This window comes from Gobio gobio, assembly GCF_949357685.1.
Source record: "Gobio gobio genome assembly, chromosome: 11".
In the NCBI taxonomy this organism is placed as follows: Eukaryota; Metazoa; Chordata; class Actinopteri; order Cypriniformes; family Gobionidae; genus Gobio; species Gobio gobio.
In genome coordinates, this window is record NC_137104.1 from 1,647,162 (window position 1) to 1,664,973 (window position 17,812).

The window sequence follows — 17,812 nt, forward strand, 5'->3', positions numbered from 1 at the left end:
TGAATCGACTCACTGATTCATAACGCTCCAAACCGCTGAATCGACTCACTGATTCATAACGCTTCAAAGCTTCATGAGGCCGTGTTTTGAAATCGTCATCACTATAGAAGTCGTTATTTAGGGTTTTTTTGCGCACAAACTATTCTCGTCTTCATAAAGTTATTGTAGAGCCGCTGTAGTGAGATGGACTTTGTAACTTTAGTCTTTAGTGTCTTTTAAGGGTCTTGAGAGTGTAAAGTTGAGCCAATGGAGGCCTTTCAGAGCATCAGATTTACACTAAAATATCTTCATTTGTGTCTGAAGATGAACGGAGGTCTGACGGGTGTCCAACCACATGAGGCTCAGTCATTAATGACACAATTTACATTTTTGGGTGAACTAACCCTTTAAAGGTGGGGTAGGTAAGTCTGATCTAAAACACTTTTGTCCAAATTTGTTTAAACTTTCTTTATATGTCAATTCATAATTAAAATTTAAGTACTCTGAAAAAGAGAGTATAAAAATCGAGTGACTCTAGACTTTTTAATCTGCAATAAACACTGCTCATTATTTTCGTTCGGGCCGAATCAAGTGATTGGCTTGGGCGCCTGTCACTCTCTCTCGTTACCATGGCTACCGCCGCTTTTGCTCCAGGATCGGCCCACATGCGCCCCAGTGTTGCCAAGTCGAGCTACTTCAAACACTTGCCGCGGCTGTTTTTCATGTCCGCGGGTTGAATCGACCCCAATTATGTGATATTTTGCCCCGGGATTTGCGAATTTTAGCAGGCAGCCCTACCAAAAAGACACATATTTTACCCCCCAAATGCGATTTTTACCGGAGAAACACGACTGGGCTTGTTTTGGCCTAGTTTTGAGTAGCAATTGGGCGGATTTTGTTGTGAAAACCTGGCAACCCTGGCGCACCCGTTTGATTTCAAGAGGCTGTATTTCTGCTGGACAGGTCATCTTTCATTCTGATTATACATTTTTTTGGTTTATGTTTTCATGAAGCACTAGCACACGTAGCTGCCTAATATAGCTAACATAACATTACTTAGCATAAAGTTACAATGTTATACACCTAGCGAGCCATTAGTAGAGATGATGATTACTCAATATGCTTAGCTCAAGTTGATCGCTGTCGTGTTGAATTTCGCAAAATGTAACTTTAGATAACAAAATGCATGTGTAAAAGCTAGTACACCGCATACAGGAACTTTTTTTAGAACTAAGTTAGCTTTAGCTACTACCCTCTGGCTAAACTCTTTTACCATGTTCACCGGGAACTTTACCTGCACGTTTATTTCGGCCCTTGGTTTGTTTTTATAGACTCTACCAATGTTTACTGATGTTTTTATCTTGTATATGTGTGTGTCGTAGACACTGTGTTGTGTGTGTATTTTAAACTTTACCAGTATCGTTATTCTAGCTTGAGAGTGAGTACAAAGACATCTTATTTGTTTATATTCATAATGATAAAGTTAGATTTTTTTATTACATGTGATTCTGACATGATGTCACTACATGCACTTCTTCTCCGCTCGTCTCAGGTTAATAATGCGTCAGCTGATCGCGGTGGGCGTGTTCATGTGTTTTGGGGGCGTGGCTTAGGAAAGAGCCCAGAAGGGAGAAGGTGGAGTGAATGGAAATAATGAGCTGTCTTTAAAACAGTCGTGAGAGGTCTACAGGCACTCAATTTTCATACTTTCTTTTTCAGAGTACTTACATTTTAATTATGTATTGATATATAAAGAAAGTTTAAACAAATTTGGAAAAAGTTTTTTAACCAAATCCTACCTACCCTACCTTTTAAGGTCTTTAACCCTCTGGGGTTCTTCATTTATGGGTCACACTCAGGACCTTCGGGTCAAAAATGACCCTCATAGGAAATTAGTTTTTTTGTGCATACAATCTACAAATCTCTAAAAGAGTGCAAAACAGACAAAAAAACTCACACACACACACACACACACTTATACACAGAAAAACACACGCACACACAAATTAACGCGTGCCATTCCAAAAGCTATTTGTGTTTGTGAGTCCTTTTTTCTGCATCCTGGCTGATTTGTAGATTGGCAAAGATACAGTTTTTTTTGTGCATACATTTTCCCGTTCACTTCCTATGGGGGTCATTTTTGACCCGAAGGTCCTGAGTGTGACTAATTTTTTACGACCACTTAGACTTTTCAAATCCTGTCCCCAATTTTTTGGGGGGGTTCATAAACCAAGTACCAATAAAGTCACCAAGTTTCGGACCATTCCGATGAAGCTACGATTTTTAACATTTAAAAAAAACAAAAACAATTGGGAAATGACCAAAGAGCCCCAGAGGGTTAAAAGAAACCTGTGAGGTAACAAACTCTGTTCTGCATCCTCTTTAGCCGCATCTTCCCTGCGATCCGTCTGCAGTCCTGCCTTTGAGAAGCCGTCTGAAGCAAACCGGTAACACATCCATCTACAGATCATATGTTTGCATGTTGTCCCTCCTCCAAACGCTAATGGCTTCTGTGTCCGTGTGAACAGGAACAAGAACATCATCGAAGAGGAAGAGGAGGAGGAGGAAGGCGACTGTGAGTTCCGGCTCCTGTCAGATGTGGACAGCCTCAGTGAAAAGGTGCTCGATCTTAGAAAATAAAAACACGTTTATTTTGTGACCATATTAGTCGAACCAGTGGAAAACTGGGTTATTTTTGTGTTGCTGGTCTTTCAGTGCTCAGATTTGCTAACAATGCCTTTTTACTTTAAGGAGGAAACTGAGGATAAATCAGAGGAGGAAGAGGAGGAACGGGAAGCCGTTTTTGGGCGACGCCCTGGCAAGAAGAAAATGTAGGTCTATTTCTAGAGAGATTTCTGAATATATGTAGCCTTTATGTGTGTATCTATACGTGTTGTGTGTGTGCCGACAGCCGCTTGGCTCAGTTTGTGGACTCCGAGGCGGAGCTGTCGGGCAGTGATGTGGGCAGTGAGGATGAGGATGATGATGGAGGTGATGAATACGAGGAGGAGGACATCCAGGAGGAGTTGCCATCCGATGAGGAACTGATGGACCAAGTTAACAAGATTCACATGTAAGGACCGTTCTCTCAGTGCTCCGCCTTCAGCTCTTGCTCCCCACACACACATTCTTACACACACTTATACACACACATAGTCACACACACAGTCAAACACACATTCTTACACACACTTATACACACACATAGTCACTCACACACACAGTCAAACACACTCATTCTTACACACACAGTCTCACTCACACAGTCTCTCACGCACTCTCTCTCACACACACACACACACACACACACACACACACACTCACACACACACACACACACACACACACAGGTCTCTAAAGTGTCCTTTGATAAGGAGCTGAAGGCTGATTGTGTCCTCCTACAGGAAGCAGATCTTGGATGATGATAAGCGTAAGCTGCGTCTGTATCAGGAGCGGTATCTGGCTGATGGAGATCTGCACTCTGACGGGCCGGGCCGGGCTCGCCGCTTCCGCTGGAAGAACATCGGTGAGCTCCTGATCTCTGAGCGTCCGAGTGTGAGAAGGAGATGCCTCTTACACACACACTTCATGCTGTTCTCTCTCCACCAGATGAGAGCTTTGAGTTGGGTGGGCTGGGTCCTGATGGAGAGGAGGAGGAGGAGGATGAAGACCTCGATCAAGGGGAGTTACAGAGACGCAAAGAGCGGCTGGAGAGGGAGCAGTGGTTGAGGGAACAGGTGTGTGTGTGTGTGTGTGTGTGTGTGTGTGTGTGTGTGTGTTAGAGTGAGTGTGTGTGTGCATGTGAGACTGACTGGGTGTGTGTGTTAGAGTGAGTGTGTGTGTGTGTGTGTGTGTGTGTGTGTTAGAGTGAGTGTGTGTGTGTGTGCATGTGAGACTGACTGGGTGTGTGTGTTAGAGTGAGTGTGTGTGTGTTAGAGAGTGAGTGGGTGTGTGTGTTAGAGTGAGTGGGTGTGTGTGTTAGAGTGAGTGCGTGTGTGTGTGTGTGTGTGTGTGTGTGTGTGTGTTAGAGTGAGTGAGTGAGTGAGTGGGTGAGTGTGTGTGTGTGTGTGTGTGTGTGTGTGTGTGTGTGTGTGTGTGTGACTGAGTGGGTATGTGTGTTAGAGTGAGTGTGTGTGTGTGCGCATGTGAGACTGAGTGCATGTGAGACTGAGTGCATGTGAGACTGAGTGTGTGTGTGTTAGAGTGTGTGTGTGCATGTGAGACTGTGTGTGTGTGTGTGCGTGTTAGAGAGAGTGTGTGTGTGTTAGAGTGAGTGTGTGTGTGCATGTGAGACTGAGTGTGTGTTAGAGTGAGTGTGTTTGAGGGAGTATTTATGAGTGAGTGAGTGTGTGTTTGATGGCATGTGTGAGTGTTTTTGCCTGTGTATATATATGTATATGACTGTTTGTGTGTGTGTGTGTGTATGAGTGAGTGTATGTGTGTGTGAGAGAGACTATGTATGCGCGTGTGTGTGTGTGTGTGTGTGTGAGGGAGTATTTATGAGTGAGTGTGTGTTTGATGGCATGTGTGAGTGTTTTTGCCTGTGTATATATATGTATATGACTGTTTGTGTGTGTGTGTGTGTATGAGTGAGTGTATGTGTGTGTGAGAGAGACTATGTATGCGCGTGTGTGTGTGTGTGTGTGAGGGAGTATTTATGAGTGAGTGTGTGTTTGATGGCATGCGAGTGTGTTTGCGTGAATGAGTGATAGACTGTGTGTGTGTGTGTATGAGTGCGCGTGTGAGACTGTTTAAGGGACTGTGTGTATGCGTGCGTGCGTGTGTGTGTGTGAGACTGTGTACAAGGGAGTGTGTGTTTGACTGTGTGTGTGTGAGAGAGACTATGTATGTGTATAAGTGTGTGTGTGAGACTGTGTGTGTGTAAGAAGTAAACCGATGTTTCGTGTTCACGATTGTGCGATCTGCTCTGATTTGGATTCTGTAGACTGAAGCTCAGGCCAAAAAGGGAGAAGCTGAAGAAGATGAAGAAAAGATCGGAGAGGAGGACAGTCAATTCATGAAGCTAGCCAAGAAGCTAACCGCTAAGACCCTTCAGAAGCGAGGTGGCGTTTCCTGAGCTAAAGCAGTGGTGAACGCACTAGCGCTGGTTTATCTCCTATTCTGACGTAATCTTCCTTCCTCTACAGACCCTCCAGCTGTTCCTCTGCTAGAGAAAGCGGCTCCCAATACCAACCAGTTCAGAAAGCCTCCTCAGCCCACTGTGGTCAGTCACTAACACTACTTCCTGTGTGCGGCGCAGCTGCTTCCCTCTGTGTGTGTGTGAGGTTCTGAGTGTTTCCTCTGCAGGTCAAGAGAGGCTCGTTGCTCAGCCAGCCGCCGGCGGTGTTGCAGAAGTTAGCCTCCATCTCTGACAGCAACCCATTGGCTCCTCGTAGCTCCAGAGGCTTCCTCTTCCAGACCCTGTCCCCGGAGAAAGAGCCGCCGGCCCCGGGGCCCAGGAAACAGGTACAGCGCATCACTTCCTGTTCACGGATCAGTCACATGGGCAGGAATCAGGGTTTCTGCTGGTCTTAATGAAGTCTTCATTTCACCTTCCACAATTTAAGGTCTTAAATCAGGGCTCTGTGATTTCTGTGATGAATTGACTAGGGGTGTCCACTAATATTACATCTGTAATTAATAGTCACACAGTCAAACACTCATTCTTACACACACTTATACACACACAGTCTCACACACACACAGTCAAACACTCATTCTTACACACACTTATACACACACAGTCTCACACACAGTCAAACACTCATTCTTACACACACTTATACACACACAGTCTCACACACACACAGTCAAACACTCATTCTTACACACACTTATACACACACAGTCTCACACACACACAGTCAAACACTCATTCTTACACACACTTATACACACACAGTCTCACACACACACAGTCAAACACTCATTCTTACACACACTTATACACACACAGTCTCACACACAGTCAAACACTCATTCTTACACACACTTATACACACACAGCCTCACACACAGTCAAACACTCATTCTTACACACACTTATACACACACAGTCTCACACACACACAGTCAAACACTCATTCTTACACACACTTATACACACACAGTCTCACACACAGTCAAACACTCATTCTTACACACACTTATACACGCACAGCCTCACACACAGTCAAACACTCATTCTTACACACACTTATACACACACAGTCTCACACACACACAGTCAAACACTCATTCTTACACACACTTATACACGCACAGCCTCACACACAGTCAAACACTCATTCTTACACACACTTATACACACACAGCCTCACACACAGTCAAACACTCATTCTTACACACACTTATACACACACAGCCTCACACACAGTCAAACACTCATTCTTACACACACTTATACACACACAGTCTCACACACACACAGTCAAACACTCATTCTTACACACACTTATACACACACAGTCTCACACACACACAGTCAAACACTCATTCTTACACACACTTATACACACACAGTCTCACACACACACAGTCAAACACTCATTCTTACACACACTTATACACGCACAGCCTCACACACAGTCAAACACTCATTCTTACACACACTTATACACACACAGTCTCACACACACACAGTCAAACACTCATTCTTACACACACTTATACACGCACAGCCTCACACACAGTCAAACACTCATTCTTACACACACTTATACACACACATAGTCTCACACACACAGTCTCACACACACACACACACACAGTCAAACACTCATTCTTACAGTCTCACACACACACACACACACACACACTTATTCTTACACACACTCAACTGTTATTTTTGTTGTAAAAAGAGTGTGCTTTTAATGTTAATATAATGCAAAATAAAACATAAAATAGGAATGACTTTAAATGTATTGAGGTAACAAGCATCACATTTACTCGGTACTTTTCAGGACAAACACTGCACTCTTAATACTTCAAGTCACAACACCATATTAGTGCTGTCAATTGATTACAAAAAAAAACAGAATTAATTAAAAAAAAATCTGTAATTAATAATGATTAATTTCAATTAATTGGAGTTTTTGAGATCGTAGTAAATTCAGTTACACTCCAAATTATTGCAGAAACAGTTTAAAGACAGTATATTTTAAATGTTGTATTGTCATGTTTTTATGAATGAAGGCCAGTATCACTGATATTAATATCTATATGAAACATTAATGACGTTACATTACAGTATAACAAAGACACCAATTTCAACATTTATTAGACTTTAAAAAATAACCGCTTTTAATTTAATTGAACTTAAAACAATCTTTACATAAACCCATTATAATAAATGTTATATTCCCCGATAGACATAGTCTACACAGAAATTGAATAAAGTTATTAGCACCTTTCTTAGCTGCATAAATAAATGAAATATAGATTAATAATCATTAAAGCTACACTTTTCTCTGTTCCCGTTGTTCTATTATTCCGCGTTAATATGCCAATTCTGCGATTCCTACATAAATGCAGTGAATCCGTGATAAATCCCACTAAACTCAGTTTTAACTCCATCCACTGGGTGGCGCTGTGGAGCGGGTTAATTAGTTGAGTGTATTTGATCACATGATGATGTTTGGAATTACTCAGATGAAAATTACAAAATTAGAGTTACTTTTGATCAAATTAATTAATAAAAATAAGTTATGTCATATCATCATGACCATAATTAGAAATCACTTGACATCCAACTAACTAAACAACTTGAACTGTGACTTGACAAATGCATTGTACAGTAGAATTTAGATGCGTCTCAATGTATTAATAATAAATTATCAAAATTTAATTTATGACAAATAAAGTTTTCTTCATGTTTTAATTTTAACCGTATAAAGCTCAGTTGTGCAGTACTTAGACAAAAAAGTTTAATTAAATTCAGGGTTTATCCTGGCTCAAAATGATCCTTTTTAAGTTAAGATTACAGCTAACACCTTTTTAGATATTTAAGTATTTATTAAATTCAGTAAATAACTGAAACAATCACAACAAACTGGCCAAAGAAAAGTGTTATAAATGTATCATTCATATATTTCTACATCACTATAGAATATCTGTACATCTGTGTTTGTGGAACTAATGGTCACTCTTTTATTTGTTAAACACAATCCAGAATCCACTGGTACACCCTCATTATAGAGAAAACAATAAATTAATAAACATATATATGTATATGTATATGATTAATCGCATCCAAAATAAAAGTTTGTGTTTACATAATATATATGTATATATTTAAAAAATATTTGCATGTATATACTGTATATACATTTATATAATCTATTATATATATATATATATTTGTTTTATATATATATATACAAATATTATTTTCTTAAATATATACATGAATGTGTGTGTATTTATTTATATATAAATAATAATTAACAGAGTACACACACATATATTATATAATTGTGTATGTATGTATATATATATATATAATATATTAAATTGGGTGAGTGGATAGTTACAAAAATTACAATTACACAAAAGCAATTCTTGAAAAAAATCTTTAGACTAAATTTATAAAATCTAAACATGTTAATAAAAAGGTACAAATTACTTTGTGGTCTTATAAAATAAATTTATGAAAAACAATATTTATTATTATTTTAATATATATGCAGGAAAAACCCTGAAATTAAAATATAAATCAATGTTTTATGTCTTCATTTGATTACCAGAAACACATAATTTGTGGGAAATCTTTTCATAGAAATGAAATAATAGAAAATAATATTATGGTTGTTTTTATGAATTAAATTAAGTAGCTAGTAGCCTACTATACACTAGTAAATATTACAGTAAACACATCACAGACAGAGAGCAGGACCAATGTCAATAACACTTCTATAAACGACTTACAGCTTCTTCATAGTTATTGATGTAAACATCCCTATAGTACCGAAAAAAGGTACCGTTGTAATCATGAAATCACTCATCTCCAGCTTTAAGCTCATTTTAGTCAAATGAATGAAGTAGATCTGTTGGAAACTCTAGTGTCACTAATACACTCGTTGTTTACATTAGAGAACAGATGCACGTGTTCTTCCTTCACTAAACCGCAGAAGCCCTGAGCAGCACTGGGGTTATAATCCAGGGGTTGGACAGGATGCAGGTGCTGATTGTGCCACTGGGTGGCGCTGTGGACTCATGACTCTAAAGACAGATGCTGTGTTGTGATCTGTGTTTCTGCAGATGAAGAAGCGTGGGCCGATGGACTCTTCCGGTCCGGCTGCCAAGCGTCCGTGTTTCGGGAACGCCCTCAATCCTCCCGGAGCGGCCCGCAGTATTTTCAGCTTCCTGGAGAACTGAAGATCATCCGCCCAGATCTACTAACAGTTAGCACAAGATTATCTGTCCCATCGTCTATACTAAACGCCTGCATCATGTACATATAGTGTTATCTTCTGCTTTAAAGGGGTGTCATTTTATCTGTTTTTATAAAATTGTAAATTAAAGTGTATTTTAAATCATCTCTGCGATTTGCGTTTAACTCATTTCTCATGTTCCTCGATTTTTGTGGGTTTTCAACTGTAATAATCTTTATTTTCTAAATAAATGTACATCTCCAAGCGCTTTACAGAAACAAATAGGAAAATATAGCATAAAATATAATAAACAAAAGAGAAAAATAATGTGCAATCAAAATAAAACCATAAAAGTCATACAAATGTTAAATGTTATCGAACAGTTTCTATTAAAGTACTTTTTTAATGTAAATATTTTCTGCTCACTATAAATGCGTACTTTTAAATATATCATTTATTTGTTTATTTAAATTCACATTTTTGAATCATTTATTTTTTTACGTTATGTTAATTTAACATTTAATCGCTATTTTCATCTTTTTTTCTATACAATTTAATCACTTTAATTATTTATTTTAATCTTTATATATGTTATTATTGTTTATTCACTTTTATAAATGTGATAAAATGTAAATGAGCTTAAATAAAACATTTGAGAAATGCCATTTATTTATATATGATTGAAATAAATTGATTAAATGATCAATTAAAATATAATAATTGAAAATAAATGTTATTAAATATGTAACATGTAAAAAACTGGTTTATGAATTTGCTTAAGTGTAGAGAAAAAGATAAAAATTGAGAAAATAAGTAAATAAATTAAGATTAAATAAATGATTGAATGTTAAAGTGATAAATATGTAAAACATTTTATTTTTAAATTATCATAACTTCACCTTCAATTATTTATTTACATTTTATCTTAATTTATCATTTAATCGTTTATTTGAATATTTTATATTTATATCCTCCTGTAACCCAGAAAAAAAAAAGGTTTTGGAATTTATTTATTTTTTATATTTCATATTTGGAGCGCAAAAAACTAATGGATTTATTTTTATTAAAATGTTATTCATATGGTACGTCCTTACTCAGTTGTTTAAAATGTAAAATCACATGTACAGTCATAAACAATGGGGTTTTTAGGTTTGAGGATTGTTTTAACCAAACTTGGAGATGATTCTCAACTACGTTATGAAATGTATAACGGAATATATAATTTTACTGTATGCAATGTGTGTATAATGGGCCATCCAATACACTTCATATACACACTGCATCTAATTTGCATATTAATGTGTTCTTTGTGCCACATATCATGAAAATAGAAGTGTAATAATGGGAGTAATATTTGGCAACATTTTCATAATGTCTAATATTTCATAGGAATATTGATATGTATTCAGGTGTGTCTGTGAACATGATTTATGGCGTCTCTACAGTGCACATGTATGAAATCAATGCCCTGTTCTGTAAGTCATATTTTGATCAGAAACCCCACAACCTTTTCCTGAGATGTTGATTCATAACAAACAATTTGAACATTAATTTATAATTACAAAATATTATCAGATTTCCATAAGAGTGCTAAACATTAATGTCAGCCATTTTTAAAGACCCAGAAGTTGTCCTGGTGAAACTGTTACTTTAAGTTAAAAATGTGAATATAACACTGTAAATTAGCTTAAAACATTTGAGAAATACCTTTTTTATGTTTATATATGATGATTAAAATATTGATTAAATGTTAATTTAAAATATAATAAAATTGAAATTAATTAATTAATACATTTGCTTTATTATAAATGTAATATTGTTTTGTTTATTGTCTTGTTTATAAATTTGCATGTGTGGAGAGAGAAAATAAGTAAACAAATCAATTTGGATTAAATAAATGATTGAATGGTAAAGTTATGATAAATATGTAAAAATAAAAATGAATGATAGAATAAAAATTTAACAACAAAAAAATAATCTATTTTATTTTAATCATAAATTTAACATTCAATAATTTATTTATTTACATTTTAGTAAAGACTCGACACTTCTAGCGCTTCTTTGGTTATGTTTATAATGGATGAACATCTCCAGTCGTGCCAGGCTCTTATGGCTAGAGATGGTCATAATGTTATGGATGATGTCACAGGTCGAGATCCTCTGAGAGAATCCACAGTTGTGACGTGTTGAGCCGCCGACATTTTACTTTAACCCGTGATCTCTAAAAAATGCTCTTTTGAAGATAATTGACCTTGTCAAAGTAGACAACTAATTCTGTGTGTGTGTGTGAGAGAGAGAGAGAGAGAGAGAGAGGGTGTGTGTGTGTGTCTGAGTGAGTGTCTGAGTGAGAGTGTGTGTGTGTGTGTGAGAGTGTGTGTCTGTGTGTGTGTGAGTGAGATGGGTAGGTTTAGGGGCTGTGTGTGTGTGTGTGTGTGTGTGTGTGTGTGTGTGTGTGTGTGTGTGTGTGTGTGTGTGTGTGTGTGTGTGTGTGTGTGTGTGTGTGTGTGTGTGTGTGTGTGTGTGTGTGTGTGTGTGTGTGTGTGTGTGTGTGTGTGTGTGTGTGTGTGTGTGTGTGTGTGTGTGAGATGGGTAGGTTTAGGGGTAGGGCCAGTGTGTGTGTGTGTGTGTCACAGTGGATCGGAGCGCTGGCGTGTGATGGCGAGCCGGAGTGTGTCCCTCAGGGTTCTGTCACGGCTGGATCCGCTGGGACTGCAGACGAGCTCTTGAACTCCAGGAAATGGGTCATAACTGCAGGCAGAGCTGGATTCCTCCAGACCTGTCCCAGCCTCTCCTCTTCACTCCTGATTCCCTTTCCTCTTCATTCCCTCTCCTCTTCACTCCTGATTCCCTTTCCTCTTCATTCCCTCTCCTCTTCACTCCTGATTCCCTTTCCTCTTCATTTCCTCTCCTCTTCACTCCTGATTCCCTTTCCTCTTCATTCCCTCTCCTCTTTACTCCTGATTCCCTTTCCTCTTCATTCCCTCTTCATTCCTGATTCTCTCTCCTCTTCATTCCTCTTCTCCTCATTCCCTCTCCTCTTCATTCCTCCTCCCTCTTCTCTTCATTCCCTCTGCTCTTCTCTCCCGGATGGTGTGCCTGATGGTGAGGGTGTGCATGTGATGCGGCCGCGGGCCGGCTCTCTGATGTATTCTTCATGTGTTCAGGCTGTTATTAAGCGGTGGAGACGGGAGACGGCCTGAAGCTGCCACACTTCAATGGGGATGTTGTTGGACAGGAGGAGAGGACGGTGGGCTCTGTCGCCGGAGATCATGGGATGTGCTCTGGGTTCTGTCTGATGGGCACGAGCCAAACCGTCATCCAGACCTACAACAACAACAACATCAGGCCGAGGGAAGGACACACACACACACACACTGCTCGTCCTGTGCTCTCAGCTGGTGATGGGGGTTTTCAGTCATTTTTCTAGTCAAGTCTAATCCTGTGGGATCTGTTCATTTGACTGAAATGCTTGTGTTGAGATATTCATAAGCAGTGACAGGCCAATGGCCAGCTAGTGAAAGGAGGGTCTTTTTTTTCCCAAAAAAAGTGGACTTTTTTCAGACCCCCCTTCATTTTGTACTTATTTATGAGGGTCTAATACTTAATTTTGGTGACTTTATGCACCAATTTACGCTTTTTGGATTATGCGCTGGATTATACACACACACACACCCTAGGTAGATTGTGTACATATTGCGGAAAAAATCTTAAAGTGATTAATACAAATGTTCTAAATATAAATTGACCATATGGGGTTTTGTTGACTGCTTTAGGAGGGGAAGAGAGGCCAAGATCAGGAGAATAAGAGAAAGAAAGGGTGATGAGAGGAGAGAGCAGGAATTGACAGATAATCTACTGCCCACGGATGGTTTTAACACAATTTATCAACATTTTTTGGCCTTGAAATGCACATGTAGATCAGAGAAATCAACATTTTCTGCAACAACTAACTACCTAGTGTGTGTGTTCACCAAATAATTAAAGCGCCTTTGTTTCCTGACCAATTATTAGTGAGTGGCTTCTTCAAAAATGCATTTTCACAACATGAAACGAACACGCTTTAGCTTCCAGTTCTGTCATGTGAATTTATGATTTAAACTTTGTGGGGAAGTTTTGATTATCCATGCCAAATAACAGTGTGTGTTTGGACTGAAAAAGGTGGCACATGATCTTGGTTAGTAATTTGACAACATTGTAGTAAATATTTTCTGTGCATCAAAAAGCGAGCTCATTAACCCTCTGGTGCTCTTCTGACTTTTTTTTTTTTTTTTTGAAATTTTAAAAATCACAGCTTCATCCGAATGATATGAAACTTGGTGACTTTTCTTGCAAAAATTGGGGTCATGATTCAAGCATGCTAATTGGTCGTTAAAAAAAAAGTAGCGTTCATTGTCTTTGGTCATAAATGACCGACCATAGGAAATGAATGGGAAATCGGCAAAAACACCAAAATTCACTGAATATTTGTGTCTACAATCTACAAATCAGCCACAATGCTGAAAAAAAGTACACAGCAGTGAAGGAGTGACACTCCAAAACATCAAGAGTGTAATATTGACACACACTTGTGAAAAACTGAACATATGAACCACATTTGGAATTTTTTTAAATCACCGCTTCATCAGAATGATATGAAACTTGGTGACTTTTCTAGCATTAGGGATGTAAACACAAAATAAATTGAGCTCATGATTCGAGCATGCTAATTGGTTGCAAAAAAAATACTCCCACTTGTGCTCTTTGGTCAAAAATGACCACCATAGGAAATTAATGGGAAATCTGCAAAAACACAAATTCACAGAACAAAAATCTATATTTCTAACAACAACAACAAAAACTAAAACTTTATAATAAATAGTCTTTGAGATTTTTTAAATATATATTCAAAACCATCAAAAAAAAAGAATAATAATTAAATGTGTTCAAAGAGAGCTAGTGAATTCTCAAGCCTCTCCACAGAGACCTCTAGTGGTTACACACATGGTTGCAGGATTTATTAAATAATTCCAAAAGAGGCACTAATCTGCCTTCAAAAAATATATATTTTGAAGACCTTGTCTCTATTTTAACCAAGCGCTTCCTCCCGCAGTTTCTCTTGATGCCAATACGGAAGTGCCTTAAACTGCAGTTCATGGACTGGCCACTATAGACAGACTCCAGAAGGAATCTCATTGAGCTCATGTTAAAATGGCCAACTTTACAGCAGAATAAAACATGTTTACAGTCTGGGACAAATTGTGGTTTTGGTCTATATGGCTAATTATGCCCTTCATGACGACTGTGGGGGGGGGGGGGGTTCTTCTATAACTCATTCGTTTACATTATATAAAGCATTAAAGCTCTGCATAATTAAGGGCGTGGCCACTTCGAGTGACAGGTGGATTGCCATTTATCTGCTCTCTGTTAGTCATCGCGTCACTTAAGGCCCGGGTATACTTCACTTACCGCGCCCGGACGCGTCACGCGCGCAGCCCTGTCCGCGCGTCTTTCAAAGTATACTACACAACGGATGCGCGCGGAGGATCGCGTTCGACACATGCGCAGTAAAAAGTGTCTATGCTCCACCAGACATCGGAGGGCAGCACTGAGTCCTGTCATCAACGGGACATTCGCTGGGCATGATCGGAGAAGAACTGTAGTGGATCCACCATTGCAACATAGTTTGGAAGAAACACTGAAGAATCAAAAATTCTCTTTTTTTTCAAGCGTGTTGTTTTTAAACCGGTCTTTGCACACTCTTCTTCGACGGCTGAACACTGTGCTCAATACTGTGTTTATTGCCACCTAGTGGACTCTTCTGTACTGCTGGCGCATGCGCTGTTGCACGCGGACCGTCCGCGCGGTCACAAAATTTGGGCTGCGCGCGGATGGGGTGTGCGGCCGGCCGCGAGCCCTCCGAGTGACGAAAATTACATCATGCGGGCGGTGCACGAACGCGGACGGCCGAAGTATACCCGGGCCTTTAAGCTCCGCCCATTTCCTGCCTTTTTCCCCATTTTCTGTTTTCCGGGAGTGACGCGTCTCATCCACACTTAACGCTTCAGAACGGCTCATCAGAATCCTATGGGTGACGTCACGGACACTACGGACAGAGTTTTTTACAGTCTATGATTTTAACCTGAAATACTGCAATTATTAAAAAAAATATATATAATTTTCAATAATTTTCAATGGCAAAAATAGACCATAATTATTGCATAAATATTAACCCTTAATCGTCCCTTGGGCTCCAGCTGACCCCACTGGACTTTTCCTCCGTTCTTTAAAAGTGTTCCCTTCATCTCAGGGCCATGAGACTCTCTGACTTTTCCTAAATAATCTAAACATGCACAAAAAATCTGGGCTTGATTTGGTTGTTCTAAAGGTGTGTAACATTTTTTTTTACTGGTTAAGTCCCTCGGGGTCAGATTGACCCCACATTGAAAATGAATGGGAAAGTGTTTAAAAAAAAAAAACATTAAAAAAAAAAATGTAACTAAATCCAGTATAAATCTGAAAATTTCCACATTTATATCAAGGTCTGGTCCTAGAGCATAAACACAAAGTAGAACGAACTTTCTATCTCATACACACAAACACACATGTGTGTGACTGCAACAGAGTATTTTTATTGAAATTGGCAAATAAAATCAACAAAACTGGCATAAATCTGAAAGATTTTCATACATAAATGAAGGACTAATACTAGAGCACAAATGCAATATGGAACAAGCATGTTCACACACACACACACACACACACACACACACACACACACACACACACACACACACACACACACACACACACACACACACACACACAGGTGTCTGGAGCATTTTTTTATTTATTTTGGCAATGAATGGGAAAATGTAAAAAATGCTTTTTTTTTCACTTTGTTTGTAAAAAACATCAACTAAATCCAGTATAAAGCTGAATGTCTACATTTATATCAAGGTCTGGTCCTAGAGCATAAACACAAAGTGGAACGAACTTTCTGTCTCATACACACACACACACACACACACACACACACACATATATAGAAATCTATATATAGAAATATAGAATGTATGATATATAGAAATGACACCAGTGTTGTGTGTTCATTGACACTGGTTGTGTGTGTGTGTGTGTGTGTGTGTGTGTGTGTGTGTGACGCTTTTCAGTTTTAAATAATGTTTTTAAGAGTTTCCATCGTTTGTTCTTACATCTTTTGGGGGTATAACCCTCACACACACACACACACACACACACTCTCTCTCTCTCTCTCTCTTTAGGAAGATTCCCACAGTATTTCCCACTCGTTTCGCCGGTCTCTCTGCGGACCCTTCCCAGTTTCGGAAGTGAGTCACGGCCGGTGTTCCTGCGCTCCGGGAAACGGAGCGGATGGGGAGAGAGAGAGGGAGAGAGAGAGAGAGATAGAGAGAGGGAGAGAGAGAGAGAGGGAGGGAGAGAGAGAGAGATAGAGAGAGAGAGAGAGGGAGGGAGAGAGAGAGAGATAGAGAGAGGGAGAGAGAGAGGGAGAGAGAGAGAGGGAGAGAGAGAGAGAGAGAGAGAGAGAGGGAGAGAGAGAGGAATCAGATCAGCATCGCGGGAGAGGAGGGGAAAACAGGGAGGACACTGCATCTTATTCGCGGACCCCCGGAGCCCGAACCGTAAGGCGATGCCTCTAATGCTGATATTGTCGTGTTGATCATCGGTAATAACATCAGCAGCGCTTCAGTCTCTCGGCGGACGCGCGCGCGCTCTGTGTGATGGGGTGAGCGCGCTCTTACGTAACAGCCGTTATTTACCTCAATCTCCTTTGCTAGAGAATCTTTTTGCTGATTATCTGAATCTGCGGTCGCGTTTCATTCCGCGCTCGACGCTGTGAACGCGTGCGGTTCCGCATCTCATTATGTATTATTATAACGCGGCGCTAACCGATCGCGTGAATCGTTAAGTAGGCTAAATTACAGCTGGCGTATTAAAAACAGCGCTCGACGACTCGTTTTATTATTTGCGCCTGGGGCGCGCGCGACCCTGCTGTTCTTCAGCATCACATGGACGCGCAGAGTGATTGACAGGCCCGGGAGTTATTACGAGGACATCTGAATATTTCATGTCACCGAAATGGGGAACAAGAATTGCTGCACTGAATATTTGATGCGTTGTATTACCACATGAAACAATACTACAGTAAAATTACTCTAGTAAATACTAGTGTTTTTGAACCGTACTATAGTAAAGATACTACAGTAAATTAACAAAGTGTAGTAAATACTGTAATATACTACAATTTACTGTAGTATCTTTACTATAGTACGGTTCAAAAACACTAGTATTTACTAGAGTAATTTTACTGTAATATACTGTAGTATTTTTTCATGTGGGTTAAACCAAGATATTATTTACTGTGTGTGTGTGTGTGTGTGTGTGTGTGTGTGAGTGCGTGTGTGTGAGAGAGAGTGTGTGTGTGAGAGAGAGTGTGTGTGTGTGTG

The 17,812-nt window shown here is 39.3% G+C and overlaps 2 protein-coding genes across 3 annotated transcripts in view; both read left to right on the plus strand.

Annotated features, from left to right (window-relative positions):
• clspn (claspin) overlaps positions 1-10,014 on the plus strand; it is a 35,685-nt gene extending 25,671 nt beyond the window's left edge. For both annotated transcript variants that reach the window (XM_079828909.1, XM_079828908.1), the window contains exons 15-24: positions 2,366-2,426; positions 2,508-2,598; positions 2,731-2,810; positions 2,891-3,052; positions 3,384-3,505; positions 3,589-3,716; positions 4,925-5,042; positions 5,127-5,203; positions 5,287-5,445; positions 9,238-10,014. In XM_079828909.1, the coding sequence (XP_079685035.1) occupies positions 2,366-2,426; positions 2,508-2,598; positions 2,731-2,810; positions 2,891-3,052; positions 3,384-3,505; positions 3,589-3,716; positions 4,925-5,042; positions 5,127-5,203; positions 5,287-5,445; positions 9,238-9,354 (1,115 nt within the window). In that variant the 3' untranslated portion in view covers positions 9,355-10,014. The remainder of the gene's footprint in view (positions 1-2,365; positions 2,427-2,507; positions 2,599-2,730; positions 2,811-2,890; positions 3,053-3,383; positions 3,506-3,588; positions 3,717-4,924; positions 5,043-5,126; positions 5,204-5,286; positions 5,446-9,237) is intronic.
• A 6,919-nt stretch (positions 10,015-16,933) lies between these two features.
• The window catches only part of c19h1orf216 (chromosome 19 C1orf216 homolog), a 2,229-nt gene continuing 1,350 nt past the window's right edge, over positions 16,934-17,812 (plus strand). Inside the window, exon 1 of the mRNA XM_079829666.1 lies at positions 16,934-17,091. Within this exon, the coding sequence (XP_079685792.1) occupies positions 17,087-17,091 (5 nt within the window). The 5' untranslated portion in view covers positions 16,934-17,086. The remainder of the gene's footprint in view (positions 17,092-17,812) is intronic.